The sequence below is a fragment of the Pyrus communis genome, chromosome 1 (assembly GCF_963583255.1).
Source record: "Pyrus communis chromosome 1, drPyrComm1.1, whole genome shotgun sequence".
Classification (NCBI taxonomy): Eukaryota; Viridiplantae; Streptophyta; class Magnoliopsida; order Rosales; family Rosaceae; genus Pyrus; species Pyrus communis.
In genome coordinates this window covers 1,187,477-1,209,809 of record NC_084803.1, presented here as the reverse complement: position 1 = coordinate 1,209,809, position 22,333 = coordinate 1,187,477, and the positions used below count along the sequence as shown (strand labels likewise).

General features: G+C 36.5%; 3 protein-coding genes across 4 annotated transcripts; 1 reads left to right on the top strand and 2 right to left on the bottom strand.

The window, feature by feature from the left end:
- Positions 1-3,989: 3,989 nt before the first annotated feature.
- Positions 3,990-6,738, bottom strand: LOC137719670 (alcohol acyltransferase 9-like). Its single transcript, XM_068458713.1, has 2 exons — positions 6,307-6,738; positions 3,990-5,030 (listed from the first exon to the last, which is right to left on the bottom strand). The coding sequence occupies exons 1-2, from the start codon at positions 6,736-6,738 to the stop codon at positions 4,101-4,103; spliced, it is 1,362 nt and encodes a 453-aa protein (XP_068314814.1). The 3' UTR covers positions 3,990-4,100.
- A 3,303-nt stretch (positions 6,739-10,041) lies between these two features.
- LOC137737352 (AP-4 complex subunit mu-like) lies at positions 10,042-13,770 on the bottom strand. Of its 2 annotated transcripts, XM_068476807.1 has the most exons (13): positions 13,612-13,770; positions 13,413-13,507; positions 13,099-13,302; positions 12,906-13,022; positions 12,681-12,803; positions 12,443-12,569; positions 12,183-12,280; positions 11,963-12,067; positions 11,788-11,882; positions 11,143-11,230; positions 10,947-11,007; positions 10,747-10,820; positions 10,042-10,282 (listed from the first exon to the last, which is right to left on the bottom strand). In XM_068476807.1, the coding sequence occupies exons 1-13, from the start codon at positions 13,667-13,669 to the stop codon at positions 10,184-10,186; spliced, it is 1,344 nt and encodes a 447-aa protein (XP_068332908.1). In that variant the 5' UTR covers positions 13,670-13,770; the 3' UTR covers positions 10,042-10,183. The 2 variants fall into 2 exon arrangements, with proteins under 2 accessions (XP_068332908.1, XP_068332912.1); XM_068476811.1 differs by lacking the exon at positions 13,099-13,302.
- A 1,553-nt stretch (positions 13,771-15,323) lies between these two features.
- On the top strand, positions 15,324-17,749 carry LOC137742291 (mitogen-activated protein kinase homolog NTF3-like). Its single transcript, XM_068482124.1, has 3 exons — positions 15,324-15,702; positions 15,789-16,216; positions 16,789-17,749. Exons 2-3 carry the CDS (start codon positions 15,794-15,796, stop codon positions 17,482-17,484), a joined length of 1,119 nt encoding a protein of 372 aa, XP_068338225.1. The 5' UTR covers positions 15,324-15,702; positions 15,789-15,793; the 3' UTR covers positions 17,485-17,749.
- Positions 17,750-22,333: the final 4,584 nt, after the last annotated feature.

Below are 22,333 nucleotides of genomic sequence, written 5' to 3'. Positions count from 1 at the left end.
GCAAAGATTACACCTTTACTGGAAAAACAGCATTCAGAAACAATGCAAATTCAAAAAAATCGAAATTTTGAAAAAGCAAACACTAACCCGAAAACCAAAATTCGAAACATCGCAGCCGAACAGGAAAAAAAAAAAAAACAAACCAGAAAACTTCGAGAGACCAGAGTCAACACGCAAGCTAGATTGGGCTCAGGCCTCAACGAAGTGCTTAATGTTGGGCCTCCAACTTTTCTGGGTCTTTGGGCCTCAGATTAAAACTTATGTGAAATGAAAATGCAATTGAGAAGTAACAAATTTTAGTGTGACAATTACGATGACATGTGATATTAAAAATTTTGAGTTACAATAATGGTGAATAACACGATTATTAGAAATATTTTAGCATGTAACTTGTAGAAATTTTCGATAGACTTCTAATAACTAGATACATGTCTAGTGATAAAAGTTTTTTTTTTAAAGGGTATTAGTGGATGGTTTTGCCACGATATTTTACTCTTTTAGAAATTGAAAAGACTTACATATGCATTTCAACTTCTTATCGAATGAAGTCGCTCAAATATGGTTGATCACTAACTTTTCATTGTCATGAAATTTCATGTTGTTGTTAGTTATATATATAGGGCATTGTTATTAGCACTTCAAAAATCTCATTTTACCCTCCAAACTTTCTATATTAAGAAAAAAAAATATATACTTATGAGGAGTGTAGAATGAGATTTTTTGAGTGTCTATAACACTTCCCTACACACACACACACACACACACACACACACACACACACACACGTACATATATATGTCACCTCACAACCATTGCACACTCATAACTACCACTCACCTCCAAGTATTTAAGAAAAGTTTTGGATTAAGACTTTGAAATTTTGGTTCATACCAAACAGGTTGACAGTTATCAAATGTTAATTTTTTTTAATGCATTGATTAGATTCGAGCTTTATACATAATTGGGTGATAATCCTTTAATTATATAACAAACGAAGTGCACCGAAAATGGCTTCAAATTTCATCATCCTTGGGCGTGCAAGTCTAGAAGAATTGAATTTCATCATCCTTGGGGGTGCAAGTCTAGAAGAATTGAAGTGACCTAATGGCGGCAGTCGGGAAATGTATATATTTCTTTAGGGTAAGGTTTAGTGCGAAACTTCTAAATTCTTAGGGAATTAAGCATATTGATGAAGAAATAGATTACAAAAAGTAAGATAAAATGGATTAGAAATGCACAACATGATTATTAGAAAAGGCATATGAGATGAATTTGTAAAATTCATTTACAAATTCCGTTTAAACCTTTATAATGCTCACGTAGTGCTTTTTCTAAGTTCTCTTATCTAGTTTTTGTGATTCATTTATTATATGTTTTTCCTAAATTCCTTAAAATACGGAAGTTCCTAATTTCTCCTATTGGCACTGTTGTTATGTGTTTTGAATTTATGAAAATACAAAATAAAATAAAATTATATATAAGTGTGCATGATGATGGTTTTAGAATTTTGATATCAATATCCATTAAGCCTATAATATACATACATACATATATATATATATATATATTAAAGGGAATGATTAGCTGGTGATTTCGTCATAGAATTCCATCATTTCAAGGGTCGGGAAGACTTACACAGGCATTTTAACCTCCCTTAACCACCATTGTGTGATTCACCAGTGCCATAAATCTAACCTGGAACATGCCGTAAGAAATACGAATTTAAAATTTGTCTCCTATCACTGAGCCACCCGATCATGGCTAAGCCTATAATAAAATTGACTTCTATCATTAAAATAACAAAAGAAAGCAACTAAATTCCAACTATAGAACTTGAACTTAAATGGACAATATATATATACATATTTTTTTAGGAAAATTAATTAAAAGGGTTTGAAAACTTTGAGTTTTAACAATAATGACAAAATAAAGGGTAAAGTGAATAGTACCAAGATTGACTATGAAGATTACTTTGCTAACCTAGTAGTGCCCTAGTGGCCTTCAATAATCATTACTAACTTATATGTTTACCATGTGTCGTATTCATATTTGATGGAATAAAATACCCACTACATGTTGCTACTAGTGAAGCATTTGTCTATTCAATATTATATATATATATATATATATATATATATATAAAACGGTTTCGTGATATTATTTTTTTTATATAAGTTTTTGCATATTTTTGTTGAGCTCAATTTGTAATGTATTTCAAGATCTGAACCATCGATCTTTTAAGTATTTTCTAAAAATTATATCTACATAAAATTGTTCAAATTTAAAACTATATATAAGTGTGTTGGATGGTGGTGGATTTTATATTATATCTTCCAAGAGTGCGATTGTAAACGTGGAAATTGACATATTTGATCAATTGTTTTAAATCATATAACTTGTACAAAATAGGTGAAGTGCACACTTCAGTTCAGATTCCTCCAAAAAGGTAACATGCACCGATTTAACGGATAGGGTAGATGAGATGAGTTGAGATCGATCACACCACCATCATTCACTTTATGAATAAATTAAAGTGGAAGGGAAGGTTCTATTTGTTTGATATTATGTTGCTATTTATAGTATTAGCTAGGGAAGTGTTAAGTATTAAATTCTTATTTGGTTTATCAACTCTTTAGCTTATCTTATTTACGGAGCGACGCACACTTTATATATAAACTTCCGATGCAGGATAGTTTTTCAGATTTTCACAATTTTCAGTCTGCATTTTTCATATTTTTTACATGAGAAAGTCAGAATGCTTAATTATCGGTCATATATAATTTGATCTCTCAACTGTGAGGTGCCTAAAACAAACATTTTAATTGCTTTAGTTTGAAATAAAGGTGACACAATTGAGGGCAAATCATGATTTGGACGGCTTGGATGCTCATTATATATAAGCCGATATATATTCCTACCTAACTATATATATATATATATATATATATATATATATATATATATAAGCTCTTTAAGCGAAGGAATCTCTATTTTTTTTAAATGACGATTAGTTATGAAACTCATTTAATTGTCACGATAAAATTTTGATGTTTCTTAAAACATAGTGTTCGAACTCAATTAGATGCCTTAAGCATTTCTGATATGGATAATATTTTGCAAAAAATTATCTATGAGATGCAACTTGAAAAATAAAACGGTGTAAATCTTTGAAGTTTGATGTGGTTTGAACTTCAAAACTAATCCTTTTTTTTTTTTTTTTTTTGAAAAAAAAAAAAAAAAATCTCTTCCCTCAAAGGCTATGTATAGGCATTTATACATGTCACTTCATCTTAATGTAACTATATGCTACTTTATATTAAGTTATCTTTAGAACACGCATGCTAAATACTAGAGGATCCATAGACCAAAAAACAAAGGAGATGTATGATTGTAACATAATGCTCAAACGTTATTCTCCTATGAATTGATGAGAAATAGAATGCTCGAGCTATTGGAGGAGTGACACGAGTCCCATTGTCCCATTTTATTTTTATCTAAAAATTGAAAAACTTTATATTGAAAGAGATGGTATATGAGTATGATTAATTTCCAACATCATTGCCTCTCGGATGTTTTGATATGATGGTAATGAAAACTTAAGTGGAATCTACTTATGACTTTCCCAACATTTATGTGGAAATTAAAGTAAAACAATATTGACAATTAAATGATGTTTACTTTTCCACTACCAATTAATATCTTATTGTTGCTTAATGTGGGATTTAAGATATTTAAAGTAAACCAAATATAAGCTTAATTGTGTTTGAGATGTGTCACCATACGGAGAAAAATTGTCAAATCTTATCATATGAGAAGAAAAATAAGATATACAATTCATTACATGCAAGTTCGATCATCTCAATCGTGCACATACTGCATATGATATATCATATATAGGTCCAATAACATTTATATGGTCGCACAAAACCAAAACACACCTGACTACATTTTATTTTCTTTGATATTAATTCCATCCAAAAACATATTTCTCAGTCGGTTTAACTTTTCAAACAAATTAAAAACTTGTCAGGTGGCCGTTTACAGTTAATTATCAATACTCATGTTACAGTAGTGAGCTGCTCCCTTAATCAAATATCTAATTAATATTCCATTGGATCTTCTGCATGGAATCCATTAGCACGATGATCTCCATTTATTTCTTCAGCAGTAAAAATTTCTGTCATGTAATATTCAAATTTCTCAACCAAGCTTTCGGGCACGGACACAAGAACTCTCACAGAGTCGAAATCTCCAACAACTGGTAAAAACAAGCAGTAAACATCACTCGTGAGAGGCCCCATATGCAATGGCTTCCCTTCTCCAAAATCCAACTCCTCTAACCCTAACTTCGCCCACTGCGATATAACCAAACTCGCGCCCAGATCCGTCTTCAATGTTTTCTCCTCCAATAAGTCAATCATCGACCTTACATACTCATCATTAATATCTTGTTTAGCTTGTTGAACCAACTTAACACCGTGGCGCAAGTTAGCACCGACTAGATCCTTCACGGTGGTTTCGGCGCATGCTAGCACGAACCCGTTGCCGTAGTAGCCCTGTGGGATTTGAGGGTTTAACGTTTTGCGTATGTTCACCGAGAAGAGGAGCTTGATGTTGAGAGAGGGTGGCAGATTCAATGATTTAATCCAGGAGCGCCATGTGTGAGATGCTAGGGTTTCGAAGGTGCTGCATTTTAGCGAGGGTGCGCATTGTCTCTTGAGGTGAAGGATGTCCGAGTGGGTGAAGGTTAAGGATGTGGGGATGAGCGGCTGCGATTGGAGCAGGCTCATGATATCCACGTGGCCGTTGTTGCTTGTTAGGGTAAATTGAGGATGAGGGAAGGTTGCCTTTGGGGGACTACGTGATTTTAACACGTGGCGAGAGTGAATCGGTTGGATTGGTGGATCGAGATCTGGCTTGCCTGTTAGGTGGGCCCACGCGTGTAAGAACTGAGATGTGCCTATGCCGTCGCTTAAACAGTGATTGATTGCTGTACACATGATCATTCCCCCACAACGGAGATTTGTAACCTGTAAAAGTGGAATTTCATTTTATATGAAAAATACAGACAATTTTGTGTATATATAAAAAATAAAATAAAAAATTTAGAGAACTTTTTACCTCATGAACTATCATACTATTTAAAATTCACCTCCTTAATTATTTGTTTGGTAAATTAAGGACCTAAATTTCCAACAATCACCAATTTACCCCAATTTGTTGGATTCCATTCCATCCAATTTTGTTTATCACAACCCCCATGATTATCTTTCTTTTAAGTAATAAACAAGTTTTTTAGGGGTAAATTAGGTTGGTTAGTCATGATAATTTAGAGTAATTTTATAATAGTTTCATAAAAAAAGTAAGAAACAAGTTTTAAAGTGTCAAAGGAGTGAGGGTGCAAAATAAGAAACATGCAAAAACTGAAAGAAGAAAAAAAGCATAAAGAAGACATTAGATGTAATGAAAGCACTAATAAAAAAAAATAAAACGAAGCATGGAATGAAAATCACCTAACCCTAAAAGTAAAATCTATCGTCTTGAACTAGATAGTACAATGAGATATGAATAGTCGCTCACACTTTTCTTTTCTTTTTTTTTAATTTTATTTTATAAAGGAGGGTTGACCGTTTCTCTTCTTACTTGGAAGCGAATCGAACAATAAACTTATTATACTCACAAGATTCTTAAACTATTAATTTCTTTTCACTTGATTAGGACTAGAATTTCTACCAAAGATTTAGTTTGAAAATTTGAAAATGTTGGCGTAAGACAAAAGTAACCCTGTTTCTGGTGGACAAAGGGTACATATTGGCCACATTTCATTTTCCCAATTTTTTTGTTCGGTTGGGTGAAATGCGACTTGTTTGTCCCGAACCTAGGATTATGCAGTGGAACTTTGTTTCCTCTATTTCCTCAGATAATGATTGAAAGGGAAAGTCCATATATTGGTATGTTAGTGGTAATACCACAAGATATTGGAGCACCAAAGCCAATTGAGAAAATACCGAACTTCCCATATTTAATATCAAAAGTATTTTCAAAATTTTAATTTCAAGCGATATTATGTATTATATATAAAACTAAAAAATATAAAAACTGTAAACTTAAAACGTAATGGGTTAAAAAGGAAGATCTACTCACCAAGACAATATACTAACAAAATTAATTATTCTTATTAGAACAATGGTGTAGCTTCTTTTTTTTTTTTTTTTTTTTCCAATTTTCACGGGAAAGTTTACTTGTTTAATTAAGAAAAAGAAAGGAGAAATGAAAAAAAAAAAAAAAATACAAAATCGGACTAACCTGAATAACAAGAGGAGGGATATCCAAGAAACTGAGGGCTTCCACCCTGTATAAGAGTTTCCTCCAAGACCTGTTCGGCTTGTTGGAAAGTTCAAGAAAATCCTGAGTAGTGATGTCCATGAAAGCCTCGGCAAATACAGCACCTTCTCCATTGCAGTCAACCTCGAGCTTCTGATCATGGTCAGCGCTCGTCCTCAACCTCCCAGCCAATGGGTAGTAGCCAACGAGGACTTTAGAGAGGGCATGCTTTAGGGTTTCTAAGCTGACAGATTTTTTGAAAAGGTAGAGATATTTGATGGAGAATCTGAGAAACTTCTGGTCGTCGAGATTTGAGAGGTGGAGGCAATGCTTTGGGGTTGGGGAGTTTGGGCGGATTAATATTGGCTGAGTTGGGTAGTAACAATTTGGAAGTTCTTCTTGAGATTTTAACATCTTGTTTATTTGCAGTAGTTGCTAATGGCTGAAGAGAGAGAGAGAGAGAGAGAGAGAGAGAGAGAGAGAGAGATGATCCAAGACAAGGTAAGTGACAGGGGAGGTCGCTAGCTAAGTAGTAGAGTGGAGAAACAATTTCTACGGTTGGATATGAGGGATGGTACGATGAGATTCCTTTGGGGTAAAGCTAGCAAGAGGGGATGTGTATTAGGGCGTATGGTACAATGAGATTCCTTTGGGGTAAAGCTAGCAAGAGGGGATGTGTATTAGGGCGTACAGTATACCCCCACATCTCAAATCTAATCAAAAAGTCATTAGCAAAGTTGTTATTTGCAAAATTTACCGCCCAGTGATAAACAAAATCTTAAGCGTAACCAGAAATATATCTTAATTTTTCTGTATCTCTCGATAAGCAATTTGAGGTCCCACACAACATCTTTAGAAATTTACTAGCGCTAATCATGGGATTAAAGTCATACTTCATCAGTACCACACTCAAAGCTTCTTTCAGTCTAATTACTAGTCAATTATGCTCTATAAGTCTTTCTTAATTTTCACCTATGCTTTATTTAGCATAAGATATAAAATTTATTATGATTATTGCTTTTGACCGAAATACCAAACACGGATTCAATACTAGTGTTACAAATTCATTCAAATTATAACATGATGATTTTCACTATTATATACCCAATAAGAAATTTTATTTTACTCAAAATCAGTATATTCCTTTGAAATGGTGGCAACAAACGCGCTAGTGTCCATGAAATTATTACACATAATATTCCTCCATTGGACTCTAATAATTAAGCCAAGCTTAGATTAATATTTGATGCTTCGAGATTAGTTAAACAAGATTAATTAGCATTAGATTGATGGGACTGCGCAAAAGGGAAAGGGAACAGGGAAAAAGACAAGACAATGGGTTGGCCACACATCTCCATTCCATATTCGTCCCAAACCAAAGGCATATCTTTCCTTTTAAAGGAAACAAAGACGCCCACCCTTGAAGATGCCAAGATGGAAAGGATAATGTTTTAACTTTTTACCTTTCACTTCCATTTTATTATATGACTGAGGTAAAAGTAAAACGACAACTGATCAGAGCCACGAATTTGTAGAGAAACCTCGGTAAGACTGCATGATTACGGTACCTTTTTCACACCGAGTTGAATCATGATAAGTTGGAACTCATCTTGTAAGTAAGTGAGTAGACCTCCTCCATTTTCATCCATTTCCATGTTAACGGGGAGTTACATTTCTTAAAGAGGATTCCTAATTAGGAATTTTTTTTTTTTAGTACATCATGAAATATATAACGTATAGAAGTTTTAGCTGTTAGATTTTTGGTGAAAGATTCAATAATCAAAATTTACGGTCAAAATCCTCATTATGTAAAATATACCGAATCAAAATAAAATTCTCATTCTAATTATTAATCCTTATCATTTTCAAATGAGCAAGTGTTTGCCGGTTAATTCTCTATAGAATTCTTGATTTCTTATGAACAAGAGAAAACCTAAGTCTGAAAGAGACAAGTCGGAGCTTGTTGCATTATTTACCAGTAATGGTTGCTGTCTTAGAGGAGTAGGATTTCTCCCCTCCAAATCCTCACCCTATTCTCACTTTCCTCTTTGCCTTTCTCTCTATAAAAAAGTCAGCACAAGATGTTAATGTGGCTATAAGAGGGGACTAAAGGAGAGGAAAAATGGGAGGAGAGAAAATCTGGATCCGCCTCACATATGGTCAATTGTAAAAGCACTCCATAATTTGTGGCAGAGAAATCTCAATAGTCCCAATTGACACAAAATCTTGAGGATGATTTAGGCTCCCTAGTATTACCCTTTTCTTATACTCAATACGTAGAGTATCATAAACTCGGGACTATAGGACCTTGAATGCGAGGTGAATTCTCTTAATCAACTGAGTTACAAACTAGTATTTTATTTCCGTTAACGTCGTTATATTCTGAAGCCATAATAAGTAATTACACATCAAATTAAGAAATTATGAGATGTTCGATTCCCAGGTCGCATGAATGTTTATTACTTCAAGGGATGGACGAACAAAACATGTTATAATCCATCCAATTTCAGACTCGACCACCTTTATGCTCTAAGAATATCGTCATGCTCATAAAGTTTCCTCTTTCTTCCACTGCGTTGAATGAGAATTCATTCCAGATTACGCGCTTATACTGTTACTAAATCCAACGTACAATCCTGCTTTAGGCTAAAGATTAATTGATTTCTCCCGACAGAAAAAGCAACGACACCAAGCATCAAATTCCGAAAGCAAATGTATCAGTAGAAAATTGTTCATGTCAAAGATAATCAAGGATTTAAAATTCGAGGGCGGCATGTACCTTTTACCGGTAACTTTAGCCCTAGATTAGCTGAATTTCGAATTAGCACTCGATCCGGACGGCATTTCGCCATCGCTATCGGCTATTACTAAACATAAGACCCGTCTTCCAAGTTTCCTTCTTTTCACCACTTCTGTTCAGAGGTTTCAGAGATGGTGAAATGGAATCCAGTTCCCCCTAAAAGCCATCAAAACTTGGCAGTATATATCCCATAATAATAATCTTGTTGGAACCCATTGTCCCAAATTGGCCTGAGGGCCAACGAGAAAGCAGTTTAAATAAAAATACCCCTCTAACTAACATCGAGGTCTTTTATGATAAAACCTCACACCTGACGGATTGGGTAGGTGGTAAAATAGGGACAGTATCGGTATTGTTGGAGTGGACCATTGGCCCGTCGATCTGAAAAATTCTACAAATCTCAAGGCACACAACTATCAAAAGGAATTTAACTTCAACATTTTTCTTTTCTTGACGCGAGTCGATCGAAACATTCTATACCAAAACTGGAAGCAACAATCAGCTGTCGGCTTACTAGCCTGATTATGACTCATGCATCATATCGATGGGCTTTCAACGTATTCCACTCTCTGCATCACTTGCTGATGTACCAAAGTCCACACCAAATTGCCATCATGTCATTATAATTTAAATCAACTAAGCAGAAAACATCCCTCAAAGAAGAGGACGAATTCCTCCGTACAGACTTCTGTATACGGCAGCACTCGCACAAAAGGTGGGCCTCATGCATGCGGGTCCCACCCCGGGAAACTTTTGTGTGAGTGCTCCTGTATATGGCAGTTCGTACGGAACATTGTCACCAAAGAACTCCTAAGAAGAGATGACTAGACTCTCTCTAGACCTTGTGATTTCTGAGTTATAGTCTAAAAAGGAAATCAGATATGGATGGGAACTTTGGGTGTTCAAGGATGTTCGAGTTCTACCAAATTTCAGATAGTGTGCTTTATTGAGTCAATCATGATAGTACACAGAACAAAATAAAATCTGACTTGGTACAAGTAAGCAAAAGCACCGTGATAGAGAAGGAAAAACAGAACAACAAACTAGGGCGATGAGACATTACAACCGGGCGACATAGGAATTTGAGTGTGTAACATATCTCACCCATCGATATGGGTTGTAGCTCTTCGACTTCTTTGTTATATGCAAGTATTTTACCTGCATCAAGACAGATGAGGAAACGGGTATCTTAGAATAACTTAGAACACATGATTATAGATGTATGAAAAGCAGAAAAAGAAAAAAAACATTAAAGCTCATGTTTTACAATACAGATTCACAAATTTAGGTCAGCCAACTCAACTAGGTAGCTAATTTGGAAGCTCATTTTATTTTACACAGCATTCACTAGTAGGATTCCAGTTAGTTTTTTTCTTTGGGTAGCACGTATAATAAACATGTTCCCAGCTGACTGCTGCCGTGAGAGGCATCAACCAATGCAAGGGAATCAGGGCCTTCCTAAGTATGAAATGAAGATACGACTGCTTATGTAGACTCCCAGCAGTGTAATGTCTACACAATCTCATGGCATTAATGGAACTTAGAGCTCTGAGTTTGTACCATAGGTCCACAGCAATGGCCGCATCCGATTAGGTCCTTACAAGGTCAAGAGAAAATCTTACCTGAAGCCTTGAAGAATTGAACATGGGTATTGTGAAGGTCATGCTAACAGGTCCAGCATCTTTGGTAATATTTCCTGCATTAGTACACATACACAATAAAGTAGCATTCACACATCGGTTTCTTTGTTTCTCTCTGACACATAAACAACAACAAAGATTATATAGCATTACAGACTCCCAAGTATAAAACAATGTATTACCATGCGATTCTTGTGAAAATGTCAGCTTTGCGTGTAATGTATGTTCAGATCCACCAACAATCTACAATGCAGGGCACCTGTTACTAATTTCAAACATTGAAGCAAACTAATAGCAAAAATAATATGCAACTCTTAACAAATCTTTCAAAGTAGAAGAATGAGAAAGAAGTTTATTGAGAGAAAAGGAAATCCTTGCCTTCTTTAAACCCCATTCAATTCTTTTGTTTGCTTCCTTAAAATCAGTTGTGTTTCCAACTGCTCCAGGTTCCAACTCAAAACTAACCCTAATGTATCCCAGATCAGTAAAGATGATTAGTAATGCAGACATGGAACCGGAATTGAAATTAAGTTTTTCCCCCATCATGTATGTGGTTACCTGCTGAGTAACATAACACACAAAAATACACGACATCGAGGCTAGTTTCAAAGAAGTTCATCCAAATTTTCTAAAAGCCGTCACAACTATGAACTGAAACGTAATAACTAGTGTGTAATATATAAGGGCCAATTCCCCGCAATATATTATATTAAGGCGGAGAAAAGAAAAAAGGAATAATTCAGGAAATGGATTGTCTGCCTAACTGCAATTGCTCAACCGTTGTTGATCCTGTGTATAATAATGAACCCTACTTGAAAAAGTATCAATGTTTACCAGTTGAGTATACTATAGGTCAAATATCTACAAACAAAAGTTAACCAAATAACAACTAAGTCTATGCTCTTCAGTCAACCAAAAAAAAATATACGACAGCTGACCAGAAGTCTAACATTAATTTTGCTCTAAGGTATGCAAATGCACCACGTTTTCACCAACAGAAAGTTACAAGATTAAACAAATTACCTAGTGGTATATGGTGGCAGTGGAATCTGCACAAGGATTTTATCTGCAATAATGCTTGAAGGGAAATCAGCACGCACTTTAATAATCACTCCAGCCTAACAAAACATAACATGATTTAGATGGAATCATATGTTACTATTTTAAGATAGGAGGAATTTTTTAACTTTTTTCTCACCTTAAGCGGTCCTGCTTCTTCAATTAACGAATTAATACGAAAGGGAGGCTTGAACTCCTGAGTGATGCGGTAATTCATGACTGGAAACTCACCATCTGTTGGTACCTATTAAACAGTAGCGCAATCTATTAACTTTAGCTCTAACAGAACAGTAGTTATATCTCCATCCTCAAGAAGTACTGCACACGATTATAAAGTACAAAGTCTCAATCAGACTCACCAATGAAAGTGTTCGGTCAACATCAAAACTATCGAGATGTACAGATTCATGGAAATTACAATCGTCCAGTATAACAGCCCCTGTTCCTAAACCATAATCTGATGGAAAAGGCAGCATAATCAGATTAAGAGGACAATGCTACTAATAGTACCAATATCCTAATCTCACATATCTCACTCAAACCCAGCAAACTATAAAAGAAAGACAGTTAACAAAGACTACCGACATCTTAAAAGCATTTTCTATAGTGGAAAGATTACCATAGGCTGACCCTCCACCTCTTCCAATACTCACTTCCTCATTAAGAGCCAGTCGAATTTCTGGATTGCCTGTGAGATAACTCTTCAATTGGATGGTACCATCAATCTCAGAAGTAAGTATATATCCCTGCAAGAACAACATAATAGTAATCAAAACAGCTCCAAATTGATTACCACCTGGGAGCTGTGACACTAACAAGAAATTAAATATGGCGACCCAAACACAAGAGGTACTTACACTGGAATTGAATGTAACACTCATTTTTTCAATTATGTCCACAAAAATTTCCTCTCTCTTTCTACCTCCCCGCTCATTTGCAACAACAGATTTTGCGATTGTAGTTACTGGCATTCTTTTAGCCTGATACCAACATGCAAGTTTAGCAAGTCAATCAAACCATACAGATCAATCAGAAACAACGAAATACCACCACCAGAAAGCAAATTATCATATAAATAATACCGTAAAAATTCCAGCAGAACCCAGAGGCAGAAACTGCGCAGGATCAACCACAACCGGCTCATTGAACACATATGACTTCAAAAGCTCAGTCGAAGTAGTTTGCACATAACCGAAATCCTGCCATAGTTGACAACAGGTAAGCCAGATTACATACACATAGAGTCACAAAATGCAGGACTTTGAAGACACTCACAATGATTTGGTCCAGCAACTCGTACACAAGCACGAAATTTTTTCGCAGCGATTCTTCGCTAAGGACCCCGAGGTAATCTTTAACGACTCTAGAAATCCTTCTCAAAAGTTCCAAAACAAGAGAAGGCGACAGATTCACTCTCGTCGTCGCAACAAATAACAACCCAGCATCTTTCACATGAAAGTAATTTACACCGTCCACATTCTAGAACGAATTAATTAAAGAAAGTTAATCATGCAAAATTGATTAACATCTCACAAATGCATTAATATAAATTATTCTAAATAAAGAAAAAAAAAATTGAAAATACCTACAAAGACAGGTGGCGCGTCGCCGTCGCCGTCGTCCTTCCAGAATTTCACTTTCCGGAAGAAAATCTCTGCGCTTCCCTTCGGCACTTCGCCGCGATCTGCATCAAATTTTGAAAATTTTGAAAATTTGAAGCCTGAAACCCTAGAAATGCAAAACTTTGAAGAATCGGATGAAATGCGAGCGAGCCAGAGTGAGACTTACAGTCGCGGAAGACGATGTTGTCGCCTCTCTGCGAGAGAACGAAGAACTGAGAGATCATCGCTGTGAAAGCTCGAAGCTCTCCTTTTCGGACTCGTGAAATTTGATCGCTTTGATTACACGAATGCAGAGCACTCGCTCAGTCCCCTCTGCGTCTCTGAGCGTCCGCGTGGAAAGCGGTTGGACCTTTACGGGTGCCGAGTCGTAACGGAAACCAACGTTTGGGGCCGCGACTATCGATTTTGCGCCACGTGTTAAAAGTCACGAGTCAATCACGTGACTCTGAATAAAAATAAAAATTATTTAAATTTGTTTCGCTTTCATAATTTTTGTTTTATTTCCTCTTCCACTTACCCTCTCGTCGTCACCTCTCTTCGTCTCTCAATTTTTCTCATATATCAAATACCAAATATTTATGATTGTATTGGGTGGTATTTGCAGTCGATTGCATAAGAGCAACTTCACCGTTGCAAATGTCCTTCGGGTTATTCACTGTTTAATCCATTTATTGAACAGTAATTATCTTTAATAAACCGTAACTGTTTTTTGCATCTTCATATTTACATTGAATAGTCATGACAATAGGTAATAAAATATTAGTATTTTTTTAATTTATAATTAATATTATATTATTAATTTATCTCAGTATCCTCCTCATTCTTCCTTCTCTATATATTTGGTTCTGCTTCTTCTTCAATTATTCATCTTCTTCTTCACTTCCTTCTTCGTTCTTTGTTTGTTTATCGAAAAACTTCTTCTTTTTTTTGGTAAAAGGAAAACTTCTTCTTTGAGGAAGTCACGACGCCGGCTTCGGGAAAGCATGACACCGACTCCGGGAAAGCCCACAATGCCGACTTGGCCTTTAAAGAAGACGGATCCAGAGGCTCTGGTGGGTTTGGTCCAGAGAGAATCATCTCCGTTGCTTCAAAGGACGACGAAGGTTGAGTAGCTGTCAGGTTGAGGCCCAGAAATGCAGAAGAGATGATGGTTGACGTCGCCCAGACGTCAGCCTTGCGTCATGTTGCCTTCGGGCTCTTGAGTTGGCAACTCGTGCCGGACCTCTCCCTCAAGCTTGCTTAGGCTCCCTCGCCAGCACACACTGGGCTTGCTTGCTCGGACTCCAACACATGCTAGAGCTGCTCTAAAGGAGAGGCTGTCAATCTAACTAAAGTGACTATGATCATAAGGCTTACTTTTGTTTAGAAGATCCTAAATGGTTGTACGAACCTTTATCATAATTGCATTGTCGATATGAGAAGAAAAATGAAGTAACGTGTCACTTCAATTAAAAGACAATTAAAATTCGACCAACTAATTTTTCCACCAACAATGAAGCACGAACGATGCACATGACATTTCTTGAGTAAGGTCATTTTTGTAATTTGACTACGGTACATGCATTTTCGTATACATTCATTATGTAACAATCAAATGTGATAGTCCTTTTTTTCTAATTGCGTATCTGACCGTTAAATAACAAGTATACGAAGTAAATACATATAGAACAAGAAGTTCCAAATTTTAAGGTGTTTTGACAAGATTCCTGATTGAGCTGAAGTTTGACAAAACTTTTCCTTGTGTGCAATTTTCGTCGTGATCGAATTGAACGACGACGTAGCAAGGCCGTTGAATGCCCACCCTGCAAAAAATGGGTCCCGCCCATTAAAATATCCGTTGCTCTTCTCGCTAGCGTTACAAGAGCGAAATCCGGTAAGAGATGCTGCGATCCATCATCCATTAGACAAAAACAAGAAAATAATAAATAATAAAATTAAAATAATAGTCCAAATAAATAAAATCCGCATAATTGTCACATGCTTATTCCCCTCTCTGCTCTGATCGCGTCGAGATAACGAATCTACAGCTCTTCAATCGCCCCTATATCTACACACCCAGATCGGAAATCGAATTCCCAATTCCCGATTACTTGATTCGCTAAATTCTGGCGCGAAATTGGAAACTAGGGTTTGTGCCGATGAAATTGGGGCTAATTTGCGGATAATTGCGAAATGGTCGGGGTTTGCGGTGGATTGGATGAGAATTGGGACTAATTCGGACGTGGGTTGGCGGATTGGATGGGACTGGACTAAAAAGGTAAAATCTTTGTTTGTTTGATGCGAAAATTCCATGGCTTTTTGCTGAAAAAGAAGCAGAAAATAATCGAATTTATTAATGTGAAGGAACAATGGCGACGCAAGTGGAGCCTCCGAACGGGATCGGGTCGAAAGGGAAGCATTACTACTCGATGTGGCAGACGCTGTTCGAGATCGACACCAAGTACGTGCCGATCAAGCCGATCGGGCGGGGAGCGTACGGCATCGTTTGCTCGTCGGTGAACAGGGAGACGAACGAGAAGGTGGCGATCAAGAAGATCAACAATGCGTTCGAGAACCGAATCGACGCACTGCGGACGCTGCGGGAGCTGAAGCTGCTGCAGCACCTCCGGCACGAGAATGTGATTGCTTTGAAGGATGTGATGATGCCGATTCAGAGGAAGAGCTTTAAAGATGTTTACTTGGTGTATGAGCTCATGGATACGGATCTCCACCAGATTATTAAGTCTTCGCAGCCGCTTTCGAATGATCACTGCCAGTATTTCCTCTTTCAGGTAACATAAATTGAATGTTTTCGGATTGTCTTTCACTTTGTTTTGTTGGTGAAATTGTTACTAATTTTGGTGATTTAATCCGGTGTGAACTCGTACTCTCGTCCCTATATTGTCGAATTTACTTCGCTATCTTGTCCATTGTTGGCTACTTGGAAAATGAAACATCGTACATTTTAAATGAGACATCTTTACATTTTAGAATGCTTCATAGATACTGATACTGCAGAATACTTTAACAATTCTCGTTCGGTTTTATGAAAATTCAGAGACTAGACCGCTGCACTAAATTGTTGCATTGTAGAATTTACATAGCCGTGCTAGACTGATGAGTGGTGCTAACATTTCTTTCATCAATTTGAATGTCAATCATTGATTTGGTTTGGAGTAGGGCTTTTAAGAGAAGAGTATGATGGATTGATTGAACCGCTAGATTTGCTTTTACTGTGCTTCCTTATGCCTTTCATCCTTTTTCTTTTTTCGGAAAAGATCCTTTTTTGTACTTCTTCTTGAAAAGGGTTATGCACAGTTGTCTTGTTTTTACTTATTCTAAAGAAAATAGAATGTCCATGCAGCTGCTTCGAGGCCTAAAGTATCTTCATTCTGCAAACATTCTCCATCGTGATTTGAAGCCTGGGAACCTTCTTGTCAATGCAAACTGTGACTTAAAAATATGTGATTTTGGGCTAGCTCGTACCAGCACAGGAAAGGGGCAGTTTATGACCGAGTATGTTGTCACTCGTTGGTACCGTGCCCCTGAGCTACTGCTCTGCTGTGACAACTATGGAACGTCGATTGATGTGTGGTCTGTTGGGTGCATCTTTGCTGAGCTTCTTGGCCGGAAACCTATCTTCCCTGGTACAGAATGCCTCAACCAGCTCAAACTCATAATTAACATCCTTGGAAGCCAGAGGGAGGAGGATCTCCAGTTTATAGACAATCAGAAGGCTAAGAAATACATAAAATCGTTGCCATATTCTATGGGGACCCCCTTTACCCGCCTTTACCCTGATGCTCATCCTCTGGCAATTGATCTACTGCAAAAGATGCTTGTTTTTGATCCATCAAAGAGGATTAGCGTCGCTGAAGCACTCCAACACCCTTACATGTCCCCATTGTATGATCCCAATAATAACCCTCCAGCCGAGGTATCTATTGATCTTGACATTGACGAGGATTTAGGAGAAGAGACGATAAGGGAGATGATGTGGAGGGAAATGCTTCTTTACCATCCCGAAGCTGCTACAGGCAATGCCGCAGTGTTTTCCTGATCATCTTCTTTCTAGCTTCTTCTATGTAGACTTTGAAATACGTCTCCATTCCAATAATCTTGATGCAGCATGCGTCAGCAGGTCTCTCTCGCCTTCAATAACTTCGTTAATTTTAAGTTATGATCAGCTATGAGCCTGAGCCCTGCATATGATAGGTGGCGTTTTAAGTTTGTATATATGTTTGTCTTTGTACGTCTATGGAGTCTGGAACCGGTTTCCTTTTGTAGTTAATGAAGATACTATTTTATGTCCACGTAATTTCGTATGATCGACTGAAATTTTACCATGAGACATGCTACGGAGACATTGATGAAGTGATACTTCTTCTTTCTCTGTTCGATGAGTTTCGCAGTTTAAAAACTGTATACACAGGAAGACACCTAGAGAGAAGACTAGTCATGGTGACGAGCCTTTTTTTTGGGGGGGGGGGGGGGGGGGGGTGTTTGTGTGTGGGGTGGGGTGATGCGTATACCTCAAGTACTCGGCACTTTCGGCATCATTTCTCCTTCTGAAGAATGAGATCGACTTAATGCACTTAACTTCGGCACCATCCTTAATGCCCCCGCATTTGGGTCACAAGCCTGCGTTACTGAGCTCGGCAATTAACATCCGAAGACGTCAATTATATGAAGGAAGTAACCATGGCGCAAGCACGGTCGATGTGGGATTACACCGTAATGACGTTGGGTTTTATTTTTGCTCTTTTAAAGGCCCGAGCTGGGTTTGGGTTGGAGTGTCCCCTTCTTCTTCGAGAAGGCTTGGGCCAATGTCCAAGAAAAGGTCCAGTGCGTTTTTTTCTCTCTCTGAACAAACAATGTTATTGTCTATATTTAGAGAGTGAGTGAGTGAGCTAAATTTATTTAAAATCTCTCATTTACAAGTAAAAAGGAATATTTTTAGACCGTAATATAAAGTAACAAGGTCCAATGCGTTTTAAAAATTAAAACTTATGGTCTACAACTACATGCATGCTCCTCACATAAATTTATTTTTTATTAATTTATTTTAATAGTTAGCCATATCAAATGTGTCAATTCACTTGTATCAATTCATCTCTTGACTTGTGTTTTTGGTACCCATATCAGTTTTGCATCCCCCCTAATTAAATGCATGCAAAGTCGTCGTTTTTCACGTGGCGGTGTGTCCCCTAAACTGAAAAAATTACAATATATGAGAAAGGGACGATCAAAGAAAGAAGATCTACGAGATTTTTTTTTTTTTTTTTTCTTTCTTTTGAATTTTTTGTGGAACTCTTTTCTCCTTTTGCCCTTTTCAGATAACTGAGTGTTGTAACTGGATGAGAGTGGGTGTCGTCCTTCTATGACACAATTTCTTTGAGTTATTAATCTCAAAACATCCATGCAAAATTAGGCAGCACCGACATTATACCCTTTGATCTGTCTCCGTCTCCCACCAAAAATTTTGGGCCACTTCTTTTCGGCTCTTGACGTACGTCCAACCACCCAACCACCCAACCAACCAACCAACCAACTTATTGGGCACCCTTCAAGTTTGAAGCACCAAACTAACCTAGCTCACTAAAGTATCGTGCTCATATGTATAGAGATTACATAAATAGTTGCCAGCTATTTTGACACCAAGAAAACAGTTAAGGTTTCAACGCAAAATCAATTGACAATATAGAAATTTTCTTAACCTTTTGTAAAAACACGCAAGGTCCGTCCTTTAATTCACTAACATAGAATTTACAATTTTAACACGTTCTACCATTTTCGTAACATGATCAGTCATGTAATAAAAGAGATAGATAAACAAAATAATTACATTAGAGATTTTGTTATAGACATGCGCGCTGGACATGTTGGTCAATATAATGTGTGCATCTGTAGAGAATAAAGAGAGATACGTAGACGCAAGTTTTAAAATAAAATCACCTTTTATTCATGATTTGATAACGTTTTTGGTCAATATAATGTGGGCTTTGAATTTCATTGTTTATACAGATTTTGGAAAAACCCACTTGTTATTGGCAAACTTTGGAAGACTGAACGGGAAGGTTCTTGCGCATGCATGACTAGATCAGTTTGGCTGACATTGAAAGGCTGCACGGGAAGGTTCCTTGCACATGCATGACTTGATCAGTAAGCGTTTTCAAGCATGCATGCATATATTATAATTATATACATAAATAGGATATTATATCTGAGGTGCATTGGATGATTTTATCTGCTTGACTTACACACAGCATATCAACTAGCTCCTTCCACTTCTCAGCATATCAACTAGGGATTTTGTGTCGAACCCTAGATAGTTGCAGAACCAGAATATTAGACAATCTTAATTACTTGATTAAAAAATAGAAATGATAACAACACATATTCAATTATGTTCGCTGTTTTCTTTTGATTTATTCATTTTTTTTTCAAACAAACGATATTATCTACATTAAGGGGGGTTGGGTTTAGCCTCACACTACGCTAGCAATAATGTGATTCAAATTCGCCTTTGACGAGAATCGAACCTAATATCTCTCACTTACAAGTGAAGAGGAATACCACTAGACTGTAATACTAAGTGACTTGATTTATTCAGTTAGATGACTAAAAATTAAGAGAGTAATAGATGAGAATAACGGTGTGCGGTTATTATTTCTCATTAAAAACTATGATCGAATAGGTTCTACTAATTGATGAACAAAAAAAATCTTATTCTGCAAATAATAAACTCAACATCTGGAGACGTGATTACTTGCAAGCAAGAGCATATACCTAAATGATTTAATTGCCTTCACGACGAAGGCAGATGCAAGAATATTTTAAGGACAAGTAAGTAACCCTAGTTTAAGGTCGGTAAGAGGAGTGAGAATTGAGAAAGGTGAGACGACAGCACTACATATACATTAGCTTACATTTTACTTTAAAAAAATCACTACTTTAACGTACACAATTGATCTTCCGTGCTTGATCATGGATACATGATATTCAAGTGTAGGAAACCCTAGCTAGAAGCTTCTAATGATATGCAAAATTAAAGGAAAGAGCCTTGAAGAGCATAAAGTTGTAGCTTCACGAATACATATTAATTTGGTACGTCTTCCAAATGATTTATAATCACTACTAATGATTTTGCGCAAGATTATCAATTATACGTTGCAGTTAACTGCATTTGTGGACACGAAAGACAATAAACCAACAACCATGTCAAGTACATTCTAACAAATGTAACTTCACCATATCAAGTTATCAACAATATATCAATAATTACAACGACATTTGAATGATATATCGACCGCATCCGCATGTCCGTATTTTCTTTAAAGCAGGAGTAACGCATAGAAAGGAAGTCATGGTCAAGTACTAGATGATTGATAAGTCCCAACTTTTTCCATAGAGACTTATAATGAAAAAAGCACAAGCACCTACAACCTCAAAAGCTAAAGAAAGTCAGAAAAACACCACAAATAGAAAAGATGCACGAATTCCATGTTAATTATTTTATTTCCATTTTTTTTAAAAACAGTTTAAGCAGAAGAAAAGAAAAAAGAATATGAAAATCATGGCTACAGAAGGAAAAAAAAAAAAAAAAACCAAAACCAAATAAAATCAGTTTTGGGGACCCCTTTGCAAAAGGGTGAATTACTGGACCCTACGAACCAACTTGATCTCTCTATCTTGATCTCTCTATCTCGATCTCTCTCGAGATATCTTGATCGATACCTAACAATAAAAACAAAAAAAGAACCAAATATGGTACCTGGAGTACTAATGCTGTTTGGAGAATCACGGCTCAAACGATGCTCTGATTGGCCTTTTTAAATTTGTATTGGCATCCCTACCAAACCTTTTCTTCAATTTGCTCCATCACGTAATTGTTTTTGGATGAACGATAGTCTGTATTATTATTATTTGCATTGTTTGGATTTCTGGCAACGAAACCCGAAAAGTTAGGTCCATTTGATGAGATAGCATACGACAGAAGAAAATGATGGAAAACAGAAGGCAAACAAAAGTAAACAAGGAATTTAATTGCATATTTGCTTTATACTGATTAACTTTCTTTTATGAAAAGGACAGTGTTAAGGTAAAAAACGAACACCAGAGGTCGAGTTCGAAGATGAATACTCGTAATCAACAAAACTACAATGCCACCAACTATTTGTACACAGACTACACTAGCTAGCGAATCTAGCTATACCAACTTGTTTTTTTTTGTGTACGCGGAAACTTTGTAAGATTCACCGCGACAATGGTCTGGTCTATGATTTTGTTCTCATGAATCGTGATTCACTTGCTTTCGTCCTCGAACTCGATTTTTATGTTTTGTAATTATCCAAAGATGTCACGCTTAACAAACTTCTTTCTATGTGGCTCAATTTGAGCGGTACAACTGTCGAAAGTAATCGAAGAATAAACTTTTATTTGCACCAGAAGAGTCTTGACATGTCTTCCTCGAGAAAACGCTTTGTTAATAATTTCCCTCTCTTACTTTCTCCCTCCCTCTCTGTAAAATGTTCTTGACGTATCCAAAATCTCTCTTTTCTTTTTACTTCTGATCATTTTTCTTTTCCTCATGAATGCTCTGGCATTTTCACGAGAAAGAATTCCATAGTACGAGTGCGTTGTCTTGAGTACTAATGATACAATGTTCTATGAAATTTTTTTATGTATATTGTATTATTAGCATAAAACTCTACTGTAGCAATTCATTAGTTCAATTATTTATTTTATTTTTTATTTTTAAAAGGAGAGAGAATACAACGAAATGTTCAAGTTGTAATTGTGTGTCTCTATCTGGCTACAATATTTCAACTTTTACAAGTTTTCAAACAGTGGAAATTATTATACTTTCATCTTTGTTCATGGTCATGTCTTATAGCCAGAGGGGCCCC

Excerpts from the sequence above, each read along its gene's own strand:
- LOC137719670 (XM_068458713.1), bottom strand. The coding sequence starts at position 6,738 with ATGTTAAAATCTCAAGAAGAACTTCCAAATTGTTACTACCCAACTCAG. Across the intron at positions 5,031-6,306 it reads TCCCTCCTCTTGTTATTCAG|GTTACAAATCTCCGTTGTGG; the intron begins GTTAGTCCGATT and ends CCACTTTTACAG.
- LOC137742291 (XM_068482124.1), top strand. The coding sequence starts at position 15,794 with ATGGCGACGCAAGTGGAGCCTCCGAACGGGATCGGGTCGAAAGGGAAG. Across the intron at positions 16,217-16,788 it reads GCCAGTATTTCCTCTTTCAG|CTGCTTCGAGGCCTAAAGTA; the intron begins GTAACATAAATT and ends ATGTCCATGCAG.
- LOC137737352 (XM_068476807.1), bottom strand. The coding sequence starts at position 13,669 with ATGATCTCTCAGTTCTTCGTTCTCTCGCAGAGAGGCGACAACATCGTC. Across the intron at positions 11,231-11,787 it reads CTGCCACCATATACCACTAG|GGTTAGTTTTGAGTTGGAAC; the intron begins GTAATTTGTTTA and ends GGGATACATTAG. Across the intron at positions 11,008-11,142 it reads TTGAATGGGGTTTAAAGAAG|ATTGTTGGTGGATCTGAACA; the intron begins GCAAGGATTTCC and ends CCTGCATTGTAG.